Source organism: Ailuropoda melanoleuca, chromosome 4, assembly GCF_002007445.2.
Source record: "Ailuropoda melanoleuca isolate Jingjing chromosome 4, ASM200744v2, whole genome shotgun sequence".
NCBI classification, from domain to species: Eukaryota; Metazoa; Chordata; class Mammalia; order Carnivora; family Ursidae; genus Ailuropoda; species Ailuropoda melanoleuca.
Window position 1 is genome coordinate 110,091,815 of NC_048221.1, and position 15,343 is coordinate 110,107,157.

Genomic DNA, 15,343 nt, shown 5'->3' on the forward strand with positions numbered 1-15,343 from the left:
ACACAGGAATATTCAGTCATAAAAAAGAAGGAAATGTTGCCATTTGTGAGAACATGGATGGACCTTGAGGGCGTTATGCTAACTGAAATAAATCAGACAGAGAACGACAATTACTGTACAATCTCACATATGGAATCTAAAAACAAAACAAAACAAAAACAAAAAACCCAAAACCAACCAAACTCACAGATACAGAGAACAGATTAGTTGTTGCCAGAGGTGAGAGGTAGGGAGTGAGAGGATGGGTGAGGTTGGTCAAAAGGTACAAACTTCCAGTGATAAGAGAAACAAGGCCTGGGGATGTTATTTGTAGCTTGGTGACTATACTTAAATACTGTATTATGTATATTGAAAGTTACTAAGAGAGTAAGTCTTAAAAGTTCCCATAAAGAAAAAAAAAACAACGTAATCATGTGTGGTGTTGGCTATTAACTAAACTTATTACGGTAATCATTTTGCCATATGTACATGTATCATAAGATTATGTCGTATACCTAAAACTAATACAATGCTATATATCAATTATGCCTCAATTAAAAAAAGAAAAAAATAAAGAAAACTTAGCAAAGAAAACAAAACACCTCACAGTAAGGAGGAGCCTCTCTCTCTCTCCGCATTGTCCTGCGAGCGCGGTGGGGGTCCCAGACCTGCATCTCATCTAGCAGTAACAAAGCAGCTCCCCTTTCTCCTGCCAGAAAAGTCTCACACAAGGCCTGCTAACACAATATTTAAATAAGATCCAGAGTTTCGTAGATAATACTCAAGACGTCTAGGTTTCAATCAAAAGCATTCAATGAACATACCAAGAACCAGCAAATTCTCGTCTTGAAGGAGAAAAGACAATCAACAGATTGTCAACATTGCGATGTCACAGACATTAGAATTGTCTAAAAGGATTTTAAGGCAATCATCGTACATATGCTTCAGTGAGCAATTGTGAACACACTTGAGACGAATGAAAAAGAAAATTTCTCAGCGAGGGCCTCTGTGTTCCAACTTGAGGTGTTCCCCTTACTTCCACAAAACCTTTCCTGACGGTGAGTCCGGCCTTACTGAGCCCTCTATGCCGGAATTCCTGCCAGAACAGGCGCTGCTTTAATTACAAGGCTCCTGGTCTCCGGTAACCTTGCGTGTGTATGTCTTGCTTCTCTAGTGAAACTCTGGAAGGAAACTCAGTGTCTCTCTCTCTCTCTTATTTTTATTTATTTATTTTTAGAGAGAGAGAGAGACAGAGAGAGTGCGCACAAGCAGGGAGGGGAGAAGCAGAGGTAGAGGGAGAAAGAGACTCTCAAGCAGCCTCAATGCCTTAGCGTGGAGCCTGACGCGGAGCTCAATCCCATGACCGTGAGATCATGACTAGGGTCAAAATCAAGAATCAGACGCTCGACCAAGTGAGCCACCCAGGCGCCGCCCCCCGCTCTCTGTGAAAAACTTCTCTCCCAAATCCCAGCAAGCAAGGGTCTCAAGCAGGCGTACTTCACAGGTGGGCTGAAGGGTCCAAGTGAACCTACAATGCTTCTAGCACAGCGCCCGAGGCAGAGTCTACACTGCAGTAAAACAGATGGGAAGCAGTAAAATGCACAACAGCGAATCATTTCTACCAAGCAGGTTTCAACACTCAGGGCACCCAGGAAACAGTGGAGAATGCCAGGCACTCGGATCAGGCTCCCTCTCCCTTTAAGAAAACTCAGAAGTTTCTTTTCTACTTACAGGCCCGAGGGGAAGGTGCTGGACTTCCATCTGTGTGACGTGCAGCTCCTGGGTCCGCTTCACCTGCTCGGGAGCCTTGTTCTCATATGGGGCCCAGCACTGGGCACGGCAGTGCAAGAGTGGTTGATGGGGAAGGGTTGCTCCTCCTGCCTCCAGGCCAAGGGGACACGAGGGCCCAAGGCCACCTCCCTCCTGGAGTGACCTAGCTTCAGGAAACCTCCATGTCCTCAGGATGTGGCTTATGGGACCGCAGAAGAAAACGCAGACCCTGGGGCTAGGTCTCTGGGCGTCTGATTGTGGCTGGGAAAGATCAGCCTCACTGGCCTGGCCTGTGAGCTACGCAGGGGGCCAGGGGACCCAAGACGAGGAGCACCTGATGCTGGCGCCTGGGGCGAGCACACACTGAGCCTTACAGCAGAGCCATCATCCCAGCAAAGGACAGCATAAAACCAGACATGATCTCCAGAAATTTATTGGAAACACAATACAAATTGATTAGTAGATGGTATCTACTTACAGACAGTCCACACTAACATCACGCTCTGAATGGATTATCCTGGGGAAACACTCATGACCACGGACGCATGGTCTGGGCTAGTGTTCTCTGGCAGGGCAACTCGGAAATTGGGGGCAGAGGAATGGAGGGGAGGGATGGACAGAAAACTGGGACATGGCTTTCCTGAGGGGAATGGTGAGGTGGGGCTGCTAAATGGGTAAATTCCCCCAAAGGAAAACAGGGACAATCGTTGAGAATAAAGGCTTTACCCCCCTCCCTTCCAAACACATTTTCCTTTCTAGGTGAGTGAGTCTACAAAACGCCCACAGGGGCAGCTCCTGCGTCTACCCTCACTGGGATAGCACGGGGCATAAACGCCAGGCTGGACGTGACACCGGGCAGACCCAGCCTGCCTGCCTGCCCTCAGACCCGCTCCTCTATCTGCACACCCCCCCCCAGCAGTGGGGGCTGACCACCGCAGCGTGCTTGTCCCTGGAACCCCCCCTCCAGTTGGGTTTAACTAACAAGAGACACCTGAAGAACCCGTAGGGCACGAGGAAAGGAGAAGCTAGACTATTTCTCCCCGCCCCTGCCCAGGGCGGCGGTGTTTCCGGCAGCAGCCAGGCCTGCTCGAGGCTCCAGCTCCCACCAGAGAGGACTTTTGTGGTCCCCAGTTCCTCCCAGTGGCCCTGGTCCCCATGCTCTGGTCACATGGCCTCTCCCCTGTGTCCCCCCAGCCTCTGGGGGTGGCCGTTTCCTGTTGTTGTTCCCCACCTCTGAGTTTGGCCTCTTCTTGTTTCTGTGTTCAGTAATTCTCAGGATTACGACCCCTGTTTTAAATATTGGGAGTGGCTTCTGCGTCGCTGGCTGGATGCCGACTGATAGAAACCCGGCTGTGGGCAAAGCAGAGCTGTGAGAGGCGGGCTAAAAGCCAGTCCGCGCTCCTTTTGCATCATCTCTGGCGGTGGACGGGTGGTTAGGCAGACTGGGGAGATGGCTTGCGAGCTTGTGTGCATGTCCAAGGGAGCACAGACCAGGCTCAACACGGTGCCACCGGGCGCATCCGCCGTGGGCCGTGCAGACAGACCCCGCGTATCTACCCCACAAGCTCACTGCACCACGGTGACATGCCCCCGCAAAATGGAGACACTGTGGGCCCAACAGTGTCTGAGGGAAACCCTCTCAGCACCAACTTCTCAGAACGGCCAAGGCAAACGTTAGAGGCTCCTTGGTGTTTTTTCTCTATTCCCTTGAGTGTTCAATCAGAATGCTGGGGAACTTTCCAGAAATGAAGTGGGAACATAAAGATCTTAGTCAACATCCTCTTTGTAGGAGGACGGGGCTGCAGAACCAGGAGTTCTTACTACAAGGTGAAGTAACAGCTTTCTTGGTACATGTGGCTCAAAACGAGATGCGCTTTTACCAAAGCTAAATGTGAACTACAACTAGGGTGGGGGACTCCCTCTTCTCCCTGCAGACCGGGCTTGGCCTCAGTCTCCAAATCTCCTGGGTCTGGGTGAGGAGGGCCTCTCCCAAGACGCAGGAAGAGTGAAGCTTGGCAGCAGAGTCACAGAAGTAGACTTTTCTCTAATCAACAGGCACATTTCACATGGGTCAGGAGAGGAGCGTGGAAGGGCAGGGAGCCATTGCACCTCCTGTGTCCATGTGCAACAATAAATCCAGGGCAGGACACAGAGACAGCTTTTCCCTGTCTTTCTTTAGAGAGAACACACCATGTGGTGTGTGATGCAGTGAGCCAATTGCCTCCTCTCCCTATTTTCAGAGGGGGGCTTCTCTCTGGGGAACCCCTAGGGTGACGCCTGTCACCTCCACCCCACTCATTGGGCACCTCTCACACAGGCCCACCGTCGGGGCCCCAAGCAAGACCCAGAACAGCTCCAAGAGTTGGCAGTGGTGAGAACATCTCCAGGTCACCCTCGCAAAAGCCAAAGATGAGAAGCAACGCCTTAGAAGAGAAGCCACACTGGCTGCAAAACTAGGGAAGGAAAAGGCAGCTCAAACTCTGGGCATCGCCATCAGCCATCACCCATCATGTTCTCTTTGCTGAGCTGAACCCAACCTCTGAGCATCTGGGCCTCTACGGTGTCATTGTCATTTTAATGATGCCTCACTCTACTTGGGGGGCAGGGGAGTGTCAACTCGACTGTAGTCATTCTATCCTGCAAAAACCTGGGTGTTTGGCCATCCAGCTGCAGACCCCAGGGACAGCTTGAAGGCCAGGCTCCAGTTTTCTTTCACGGTGCTGTGAGCCTGTGCCCTGCAGCCTATCCCTGCAAATGGAGGGCAGTGGAGTGGCCAGACTCGTATCTGCTCGGGGGAGTCGTGGGGCACTAAGTTATTCCTACCCCTGCAGCTGTGTGCACAGAACTGCAGAATGGCCAGCCTGTGGGGCCAGCAAGGACTGGTGCTGAGGGCAGACAGGAAGAGCCCAAGCCAGTGAAAACTGGGTCACAGGCACATTTCCTGGGGCCTAGGCACGTGTGTTCACAGAAATGTCTGGGCTCGTGGTGTCGTATATACACACTCACCTGCAAACACACTTCTCTCATTTCACCCTCCTAGACCAAACAGATTCCGTCTGTTTAAGATAAACCTGGGTGATTTGTGACTCGCTGAAGGACTAACCTGGCTACAGTTGCTCAGCGGCTGACTTGGCCGTCAGGGAATAGGGCAGTATGCGAATGGCTTGTCACAGTGATACACACGCTCAGCTCAGTTTTAACACCTGCTTTTGCTGGAGCTATCTGGGACCAGGCAGAACCAAGTAGAACACCAGCCTCTCTCCAACAATAAAATACAGATGATATGAAGAGTTCACAGACTTACCGAAGAAGATTTTCTTATTTTTTTGTCAGAATCTCATAATTCTGTATCTAGGAGGGGTAGAGAAGGGGGAGCCAAATATAGGATGCAGGGGTGAGAGAAAAACTTCCCCATTAAAAAAAAATAAAGATGAAGACTAGTGAGAAAAAGCCAAGTGACAGTAACGGCAGGGATGGGGCAATATCATGAACTGCATAAACACTGGCACTTTTCTTAAGAAAAATCCATTCAGAAAGCTGCCATGTCCCTCCTGTAGACCATCATGGCGCCAACAACAGGGCTGAGCTGACGCATGCAGGGCAGCAGCAGCTCTGAGCTCTCAGCAGCTCCGCTGCCTGAGGAGCCGCGGTGCCTGGGAGCGGAGTGCTGAAGAAGGAAGAGGCTGAGGGGCTCCCTTGTCCCCTCAATTTTCAGGCAGGTCCCGCTGTGGGACAGTGAGGTCTCTGAGGGGAAAGCGAGGTGACACTGATTCACACGTGGAGATGCGGCTTTGGGGACGTGCACTCCTACAGTTTCTTCCCCTGCCCCACCAAGTCTCCAGGGGGCACATGTGTAGGTCTCCCACTGAAATGTGCTGGAAACGGGGCTGCCTCCTTCCCAGGCACGACTGTGAATATCAGCAGGACAGTGTAGCGAGTCTTGGCTTATAGTATGAAATAGGGATAGCTCAGTCCGACACGCAGCATGTGAGTTCTGGGGAAGGAGAGAAATGGGGGTCAATGTTAAAGCAGTTCTGACAGAGGGGGCAAGGTGAGATCCAGGACAGAGACAGCCCTCCCACCCACAATGTCACAAACATCAAGGAAAGGCAGTCAGGCATTAATTCAATAAAAGCTCACAGGGTAGTTTAAGGTTGGACCAAAGGGAAGTCTTATTGAGGACAAGAAAATATGTGAACGACATGAAGTATCTTAAAAGCTAGGTTTTGGGTGGGCAGGTGTGGTGGTCACTGCCAAGGCGTACGGCATACCAGGCAGGTGCCAATACGCTTATCAAACCTACATCACGGGCTGTCTCTGACCAGATACTAAGGAATGGGGAGCACAACTGGCCTGGAGGAGACACAACGTGATCTCAGGTAACCATAATTAATCACAGTGATGTGGGCACTCAGAGGCTAGGCACACATTTTCCTGAAGGAGGAATGAATCTCAAACACCCGCTCTATCATAGCAGTCCTCATTCCCACCCCACTCCCTCCCCCGCAAAACCTTCAACTCTCCTTCCCAGAGTTGGTCATCTAGAGACTCGCAATAGAAATAAGTAAATGAAAAGCAGAAGTGGCCGGCAAAGCGTATCATTACCATCTGGTATTACTCACTAGGTTGTGAAACCTTTCGCTTGGTGATGAGGAAAGTGGCTAGAAGGGAAGTGGGGGTTGTTTGCTGAGATGGGACCAGGTGCCCCGGCTCCCATCACACTCTGCAACCAGGAGAGGACTCAGGGATGCTCACCTTCACAGCCTCCCGCCATCCTGAGGAAGGTCTGCAGGATGGAACAGAGCTGGGCCTTCACTTCATGAGCCTTTCTAGAATAGGGGAGATATATGTACACAGCCTGGTATTTGATAGGGCTCCGCAAATACATGTTAAATAAAAACCCAGATAATTCAGTTTTGGACTCAGGCTAACTTTGGCTTCATTGAACCTACTGTGGGTTATGGAACCGCATCGTTTAACAACTTTCACCTGAACCTTGTGAGCATCAGAAGGGTTAGGAACTTGCTCAGGGTCACATAGTGAGTAAGTTGAGGATTTGAACCCAGATCTTCTTAATTCAGGCCAAGATTTCCCTACTACACCAAGGTGCCCCATTCTCCATCCATCCCAGTAAGAGCATACTGTCCTCATCAGTGTCTAAGTGAAGGGTTATGTATGTGTCAGAATCTCCAGGATTTCTTAGAAGGCTCTCTCTCTCTCTCTCTCTCTCTCTCTCTTTTTTTTTTTTTGCAAGGGGGGGGGGGTGCTCTGTTTTTGTCCAACCCCTGTGGNGGGGATGCTCTGTTTTTGTCCAACCCCTGTGGAATTAAGCCATCTGCAAGAAGAGCCACTTGTAACAGTTTCCCAAGTTTCTGATCTGTTTTGGTAAATTGTGCTTCTTTTTATTTGTACAAAACTTACCTGCTTCCATTTCAAATGCAACCCTCTAGCATCCAGGTTGACACCAGCCTTCTTCACACTGGCCGTGGTTTTAAGTTGAGACAAGTCACCACTCTGCATTCCTGGCTGAAGAATCCCAGTGCTTACCATCCGTCCTTGTGAGGCTATCACTAAACCATGCATTTATCCCCCCTGCTCGGAGCTTCCTCAGCCCCACCATGTTTCCTTGAGGCAAGGAACAAGCACCACATGCAGGGCTCAGACGCCGAGGCCCCAGCACAGCAGAGAACCCCAGGAGGAGATGTCCGTGAACTTGGACATTCTGCACTCTAGCTAACTAATGCAATGAAAGCCACCTTCTTGAATCCACCTGCTGGATTCTGAGTTCTCCCTTCTGAAACCCAGAGGAGAAACCACCATCAGAATTTTGGAGGCTAGAAAGCAGATACTCGAGTGATAACAGACTACACACTCAAGAAAGGCAAACCCGAAGCTGGCAGTGAGGAAATCCAAGAACCCAATTTGTCCAAAGGGTCTTCAAATGGCTCAGGAACTAACACCAGAGACTTCTGGCAGTGGAGAAGGGAGACTGAAGCATGGAGATTAGCTGAACACTGTTTGAGAAGCAGGTAGACCCCTAGAAGCCCTCCTGACTCCATACTCCTAGGCGATTGCCTGCCTCCCACAAGTCTGAATTTGTGTCCTCTGAAGAGGACCCAAAAGAGGGTCTCAGTCCTAGGGGACACCAGGCAACAAGCACATCTGAGGGTAGGACTGGCTACTCCAAAATTGAGGAATCAAGTGAACATATGCCTAATGGATGGTGAGACCTCCAGCGTTCTTCCCATTTAGATCCCAGAAAGCATGCCACTAAACCTTAAATTCTGGGGGAAGAGACTGGTCTGTGGTCTGGTGTTTGTGTCCCCACAGAATTCCTATTTTAAAATCCTAAAGCCCAATGTGATGGTATTGGGAGGGGAGACCTTTGGGAAGTGAGTAGGTCATGAGGGTGTAAAGAGACCCCACAGAGCTCCCTAGCCCCTTCCACCACGTGAGGACACAGAGAGAAGTCAGCAGTCTGAAACCTGGAAGAGGGCTTTCACCAGAACCCAACTACACCAGCATCCTGATCTTGGACTTCCCAGCCTCTAGAACTGTGAGAAAGAAATCTCTGTTGTTTATAAGTGATCCATCTGCAGCATTCTGTTATAGCAGCCTGAATGGACAACGAAAGATGGGAAGAATCTTCTCTGGGAAATGTGACCAGCCTATGAGAAAAGATCTGGAAATAGTGGCATTTGGGCCACCTAACAAACAGCCCAGCCTGATCGCCATACCATTAAGTGCATTACAGGCTCCACCCACAAGCAGGGCAGAATTTTCAAACTGATTAGAGTCTCCTACTCTTAAACATTAGTAGACAACCACAGGTCACCAGGGAGAAACCTCCAACATAAATGTCAGAGACCAAAACAAAGAACAAAGAAAGGAATTAAAATTCTTCTATTGAAAGAGAAGAAAACTTAAAAAACAGAAAACGCTATCATTAATATCTCCAGAAGAGTAAGAAAAGATACAGTATCCCTGAAACACAAACAGTATGCTATTAAAAAAAATAAATAAAATTGAGGGGTACCTGGCTGGCTCAGTTGGAGGAGCATATGACCCTTGATTGAAGGTCATGAGTTCAAGCCCCATGTTGGATGTAGAAATTACATAAATAAATAAACAAAAACAAACTTAGAAAAGTTTTTTTTAAATTGAGAGAACCAAGGGGAGTTGGCAGAGAGCCTATAGAAAGATTGAAGAGTTCTGCATTCTATAATGGTGGGCTAATTTATATTGGACTAACTCTCCAGCCAGTAACAATAATAAACTCTAGATAAAATATATATAAAAAAACAACTGCTTGAAGATTCTGGAGAGCAACCAAAAATCAGGCAAAAAATGGAGGGATATGATACTTGAAAAAAAGGTGAGATTCAATGACATCCACCCCTAACTGGCTTTTCCTTTGTGGGCACTTCCATGCAGTACAAAAGGAATATGGCTCAAGCAGAAAACTACAGTCTAGCTGGGCTGAGGAATCACGGGGAGCCCAGATTTGATAGCTGGCAATATAGGAGGAGATCCTGGAAAGTAAGAGGACAGGGAAAGGGAAGCTGCCAAATCTATATATACACTCCTCTCAAATCACTGGTTGATTCTGGAACTATGCATTTATGAGGTGGGACTCCAAGGAGCCCATTGGGAAACATCAGCTGAACAGCTAAAAAAGGCTAAGCAGCAATCTTAGCAGTTGTCTACTGCTGGGAAGACAGATTTTGGAGTTTCAGTTCCGCCAAGTAGGAGGGATTGGGCAAACAACTTGGTCTTTCCATTGAAATCTCAGGGGACTAAGAGCAAAACTGAAATAAACCAGACCTATTAAAGTTTTAAAACAAGCCCCCACAGAATCAAGGTGACCTCCCAATTTAATTGCTTGCTAGAACAAAATGCAACACTCTGCAAAGGAAAATAACAGAATCCAGAGTCCCTAAAACTTATCATCCACATTGACCAGTATTCATTAAAAATTAACAGACTGAGGGGCACCTGGATGGCTCAGTGGGTTAAGCGTCTGACTCTTGATCTCAGCTCAGGTCTTGATCTCAGGGTTGTGAGTTTAAGCCCTACACTGAGCATGGAGCCCACTTAAAAAAAGAATTAACAGACTGAGTAACCCATCCAAAGAAAAAAGTCAGTAGAAAATGACTAATGGATGATTCAAATGTTAGAATTTGTGGGTACGGATATAAAATATTCACTATAAGTTTGTTAAAGAATATATGAAAAAGATGAATATAATGGGTAACAAGATGGTATATTTTAGGAGAAATATAAAGGAACTAAATGGAAATTCTAAAACTGAAAAAAACAAAATCTGAAATGAACAGTTTGTTAGATGGGATTAATAGCAAATTTAATATTGCAGAAGAGGGGCCCTGCCTGGCTCAGTCAGTAGAGCATGCAACTCTTGATCTTGAGGTGATGAGTTCCAGCTGCATGTTGGGCATAGAATTTACTTAAAAAAATACTGCAGAAGAAAGAATCAATGAACTTGAAGATGTCTAAAAGTTATTCAAACTGACAAAGCATACATACTACATGAGTCCATTTATATAAAATTCTAGAAAATGTAAACTAATCTGTGGTGATAAAAAGCAGATCAGTGGTTACCTGAGATGAGGCAGGGGAGATGGAGTGGGTGGGAGGGTAGATTATAAAGGGGTACAAGAAATTTTTGAGGGTGATGGATAAGTTTATTAAGTAGATAACAGACGGGTAAGTGATTATGGTGGTTTCCTGGTACATACATATGTTAAACTTAACAACTTGTATATTTTAAGTATGTTTTAGCTGAGGGGTGCCTGGGTGCCTCAGTTGGTTAAGTGTTCAACTCATGATTTCAGCCCAGGTCATGATCTCGTGGGTTGTGAGATTCAGCCCCATGTCAGGCTCCACACTCAGAGGGGAGTCTGTTTGGGATTCTCTGTCTTTCCCTCTCCCTCTGCCTCTCCCCCTACTTGCATGCACATGTTCTCTCTCTCTCTCTAAAATAAATAAATAAATAAATAAATAAATAAAATCTTTTTTTAAAAATAAGAAATACATGTAGTTGAATGTCAATTATGCCTCAATAAAGCTGTTTAAAAAAGAAATGACAATGGAAAATAGCTTTATAGGGTTTTTAAAAAATCTGCTGGAATAACAGGTGCTGGCTTTAGAGATACTATGTAAGAATCATTCTGAGTTCAATAAAACTAGAAAAAATCATTTAAAAATAACCCTAAAAAGAACAGGAGAGAAAAGAAAACTGGTGTGATCATGTTAATATCAGGCAAAACAGACTTTAAGCCAAGGAGTATTAACAGAGCTAAAAAGAATCATTTCACAGTGGTAAAAAGGTAAAAAAGACATAAAAATTGTAATTATATATATAACCAATAACAGAATTTCAAAAAACTGAGGGAAAAATTGACAGAATAAAGGGAGAAATAGACAAATCTGGTTGGAATATAAAGTCGAGAGTTTCCCAGAAAAGAGAGCAAAAAGATGCAGAGGAAGAAAACTGGAGAGAAAATAAAATCGGAGGGCCAGTGCAGGAGGTCCAATGTCCAATATCTTGACCCTTTCTTCTGCTGTCTGATTCCAGATGCCTAAAATGTGGTCAGCCCTGTTTCCCCGAGACTCACTCTTGGCCTTGCTCCCTGGCTGCCCTGGGGAGGGGCTCCCGTAGGCATTCAGCAAAGCTGCAATCAGACTGTCATGGAAACAGTCTTCTCAGATTATCCTCTTCACGCACCTCCATTTAACAAAGTTGCCTTCAAGCTTGCTCCTCAGTTTTACATTAATTACTTTTTGCATTCATTTATATGTAAATAATTGTTGATAAAAATAAATATTTGGTTACTGGAGGAAAATGCATAGATTAAAACTCAGATGTTTTCTGAGCTTAGAGAGTACTCAGTCATCTGGAAGGACAAACAGGAAACAGGAAAAGAAAATAATAATGAGCAAGGTTGGGAAGCTTAAAATGAACCCAGTGGGGGGTCCCCGAATCAACTAGACTGTGACAAATCTTTCTATTTCCATTGCCCTGGGGGGCCTCCAGATTCAGAACACTTCTCCTCACTTCCATACTGGGACCCAAAGACACTGCTCAGGAGGATACCTAAATCACTTGGTTTGGTTTCTGGATTGGTCTTTACCTCCCTGGGGCATCATGATCTACTACTGATATCCCAATGGCTTTCTCAGACATATGTGCCAGCTCTTTGGATGGATGGGTCACACTTCAATGGAAGAGTTGTTTCTCAGGGACTTTATCCCCTTCCTCTGTTGTCTTCCTCGCTCTCCTTTCCCAAGCATCTACCCTTCCCCACAAAAAACCCAGGGCCTAGCTCTCAAGTTAGAGGTTCACTTTCTCAGAGATTCACCCTTCACATGTCACTGAGAATGGGAATACGTTGGGAGAGGTTGGCTAAAAAGGTTTCCTCTAATGTCCCTTGCAGGTAAACAGAGACAGTTTAGTGAGGAGGACCCTTGAGCAACTACCATGGACTTCTGTCACTCTTCTATTGCTCAGAGGGTGTCATGTGTAGACCTCTTGTAGGCTCACACACTAGTATATCCCTCAGGAACAGGATAAAAGTATTCTCTGGGAGCAATTGATATTAGCAAACCCAGGAATGGTCTCAGGCTTGGCCGATTTGGCATCCTTCCAGAATATTCCAAAACACCAAGTTGTTAATTACTCATGCCTAATGCATTTGGGTCTGTTTTTCTCTACAACATCACCCTCCCATGGCTTCGCAGTATGAGCGAATGTCCACTGCCCTCCACATAATGCTTTGGCAGTCCTGAAGCTCTCTAGATATACTAGGTACTCTGCTATAATTATTTTACGTTCAATAAACCCTGGGGCCATAATGATCCATTAGAAAATACTGGGGGAAAAAAAAGAAAATTCAAAGGCACTTTTATCTATGAAACCGGGTGGTAACATTACATCCTGAGACAAGATCAGAGGCGAGTCTGGGAGCACTTGATGTTCTTCCACAAACAATATTTTGGAAGATTAAAAAAAAAACAAAAAACTGTAGTCTTTTGAAAGGATATAAAAATGTTGACAGAAGGCGGCCTGGGCCCAAGCATGCCTAGGAATGCCATCAGCTGTTGCTGGCAGTCTATTTTTATTGGGATTTGTGAAGAGAGCAGATGCATTCCCAGAGCTCTCTCACTGGTACAATGGACCTCATCACCACCCATTTCTCAGAGATGGGATGCAAACAGTTGGAGCTGTTGAATCACTGATTCAGAAACAAGTCATCCAAAGGACAGTCTTCACACCCCAGATCATAATATTGTACTTAGAGGCATCCACATTGGATACCCTCTTCATGGGGGACTCAGAAAAATGATATTACTCAATGTGGAAAACAAATAAGGAAAAAAAAAATTAGATCTACAGTGTATTCATACACCCCAAGGGAAATAAGCCAGAAGAAAGCAGATTAAAAAAGAGTTTACCGTACAATTCATCAATTTCCTTGGCTCAGGTGTCCTGACTCTGTCCCACTGAAAACTCACCTCTCTCCTGAGCCCATTGCTTTGGTTTTCCTGACACTGAATTCTGCTTCAGTAGTACCCCTGGGACAAAAGCTGTATCATCTCAGAGAAAGATGAAAAGAGCACACCTCCGATTGATGTTCCCTCGGTCGTATGACTACAAGACAGAAGTTGCTCTCTAGGGTCCCCATTTGATAAAGACAGAGACATAGCAGGTGATCACCCTGTCCCTGGGCACCTGGGCCGCAGGAAGGAAGACCTGCTGACTGGGGCGGGGAGGGCATTTTCTTAAGGGGTCAGGACAGGATGGGAGATGCCTGAACAGCCCATCTGCCCCTCTCCTCTCCTCTGAAAAAGATGCCACTGTCTCAGGATGATAAGGTTCCATCCCCTCAGTGGTAGGGTCTCTAATTGCAGGAGCCTCCAGGGAGCTAAATGAGCCCTCTTTATCAAACTAATTTCCTGTCTTCAATACTCCTTTAAATAACTTAATCAAAGGCAATGTCTCTTTATAGATACTGGGCCCTTCTAATGTGCAAATACGCTTTGGAACATACCCATTTACTTTCAAGCAAATCCATGAGTCAGTTTTTGAAAATCGTATTTTTAGGTAAGAAATAAATGTAGTTATAAGGAAAGTGTTGACATTTTATTTACATACAGTCCATATATGACTACAAAAACTTTGGTTGATATCTTAACAATTTTCAAAACGAAACTTTAGTAATAGCTCTTCTTTAAAGGGCAGGGGACAATAGAATCTTAGCACTTAATGAATACCTACCATGAGTCAGAGTCAATGCTGGGTATACCGTATTATTTAATTTAGACACATTTCAACTTTAGGTGATTCTGTGAATTCTCTCTTATTTATTTTTTCTCCCCTCTCTTGGACACTAATATAGTTCTTAGGCTCTCCATTCCAGAAAAAGTAGGGGTGTGATATGGGCAGAAGAGCTTCACAGAGGCAGGAAATGGAGTAACAGCTTTAATCAGACAAGGTGGCTTACAACTCACAGGCTAAGCACAGAAAAATACCTACTATGTTCCTCTCTATATTTCCAAACACACACCCACCTTTGATACACAGAAGACATAAGCGTCTCCCAGGTACCCGCTGCACTCAGCACACAAATCTGGGTCCTTATTCACCCGCTGGAAACAACCCCAGATTGCAGCTTAAATCTCATCTCTGCTGTTGTTAGCAGTGTGGCTGTAGGCAAATCCCTTAACCTCTTTGAGCTTGGATTTTTTCATTATTAAAATGCAGGTTGTGACACTTACCTCATGGAGAGTTTGGGAGATCAAGTGGTATAAAGTAGGTAAAATATTTTTAACCATTATCACAACTCCATTAAGGCAAATAAAATTTGTACTTTACAGAAGAGAAAACAGGTTTAAGGAAACTAAGTGATCGACCGAGGCCACACAGGAAGTAATCAGAGAAGTCAGCGGTTAATCCCATCTGATTCCAAACACTTGGAGGTACTTTTTCCCCCATGGCACAGATAAATTCCATTTCCCCTGCTGCCTTCTCTTTCGGCTCTCAGACATGGAAAGGCTTTCCAGTAATCGCTCTTCTATCCCCACTGATCTCAGGGCCTTCACAGCCACGTGGAGTTAACCAAATGGGCCAAATGTGGTAGGTGCTTGGTTTACTGGCAATAAAAATGTCATCAAAGCATCTGTGAGTCAGAAAAGGAGACAGGATTTCGAAAGCACATGACAGCATGGGCATACCACTGGACCAACAGCCTGACGGGAAAGACTGAAGTGTAAGGGACTGGTAAGGGACCACGTAGGTCTCTGTTTTGAAATTTCTTTTTTCCTGTCATTACTGACCCCAAATAATGAGGCCTCTTACGTATGAAGATTCTGTTTTCACCCTTGGAAATTAAATTCCAGTAGGGTCATCACAGAGGGGTATGTGTGGCCCGGTGCTGTGGGTTACACTTAACAGAGGACACAGAGGGCTGACTCGCAACCACCAGGGCCTTTAAGGGGCCAGGGCCAGACGAAAGCCAGTGACTTTCAGGAAGATGATAAGAAGCTGGCCATCAGTTTTTTAAATGTCAGGTAAAAT

At 45.9% G+C, this 15,343-nt stretch overlaps 1 protein-coding gene across 1 annotated transcript in view; it reads right to left on the minus strand.

Moving 5' to 3' along the window:
* Positions 1 to 2,082: 2,082 nt before the first annotated feature.
* Positions 2,083 to 15,343, minus strand: part of MTA3 (metastasis associated 1 family member 3) — a 159,872-nt gene continuing 146,611 nt past the window's right edge. The window contains exon 16 of the mRNA XM_034659594.1: positions 2,083 to 5,743. Within this exon, the coding sequence (XP_034515485.1) occupies positions 5,718 to 5,743 (26 nt within the window). The 3' untranslated portion in view covers positions 2,083 to 5,717. The remainder of the gene's footprint in view (positions 5,744 to 15,343) is intronic.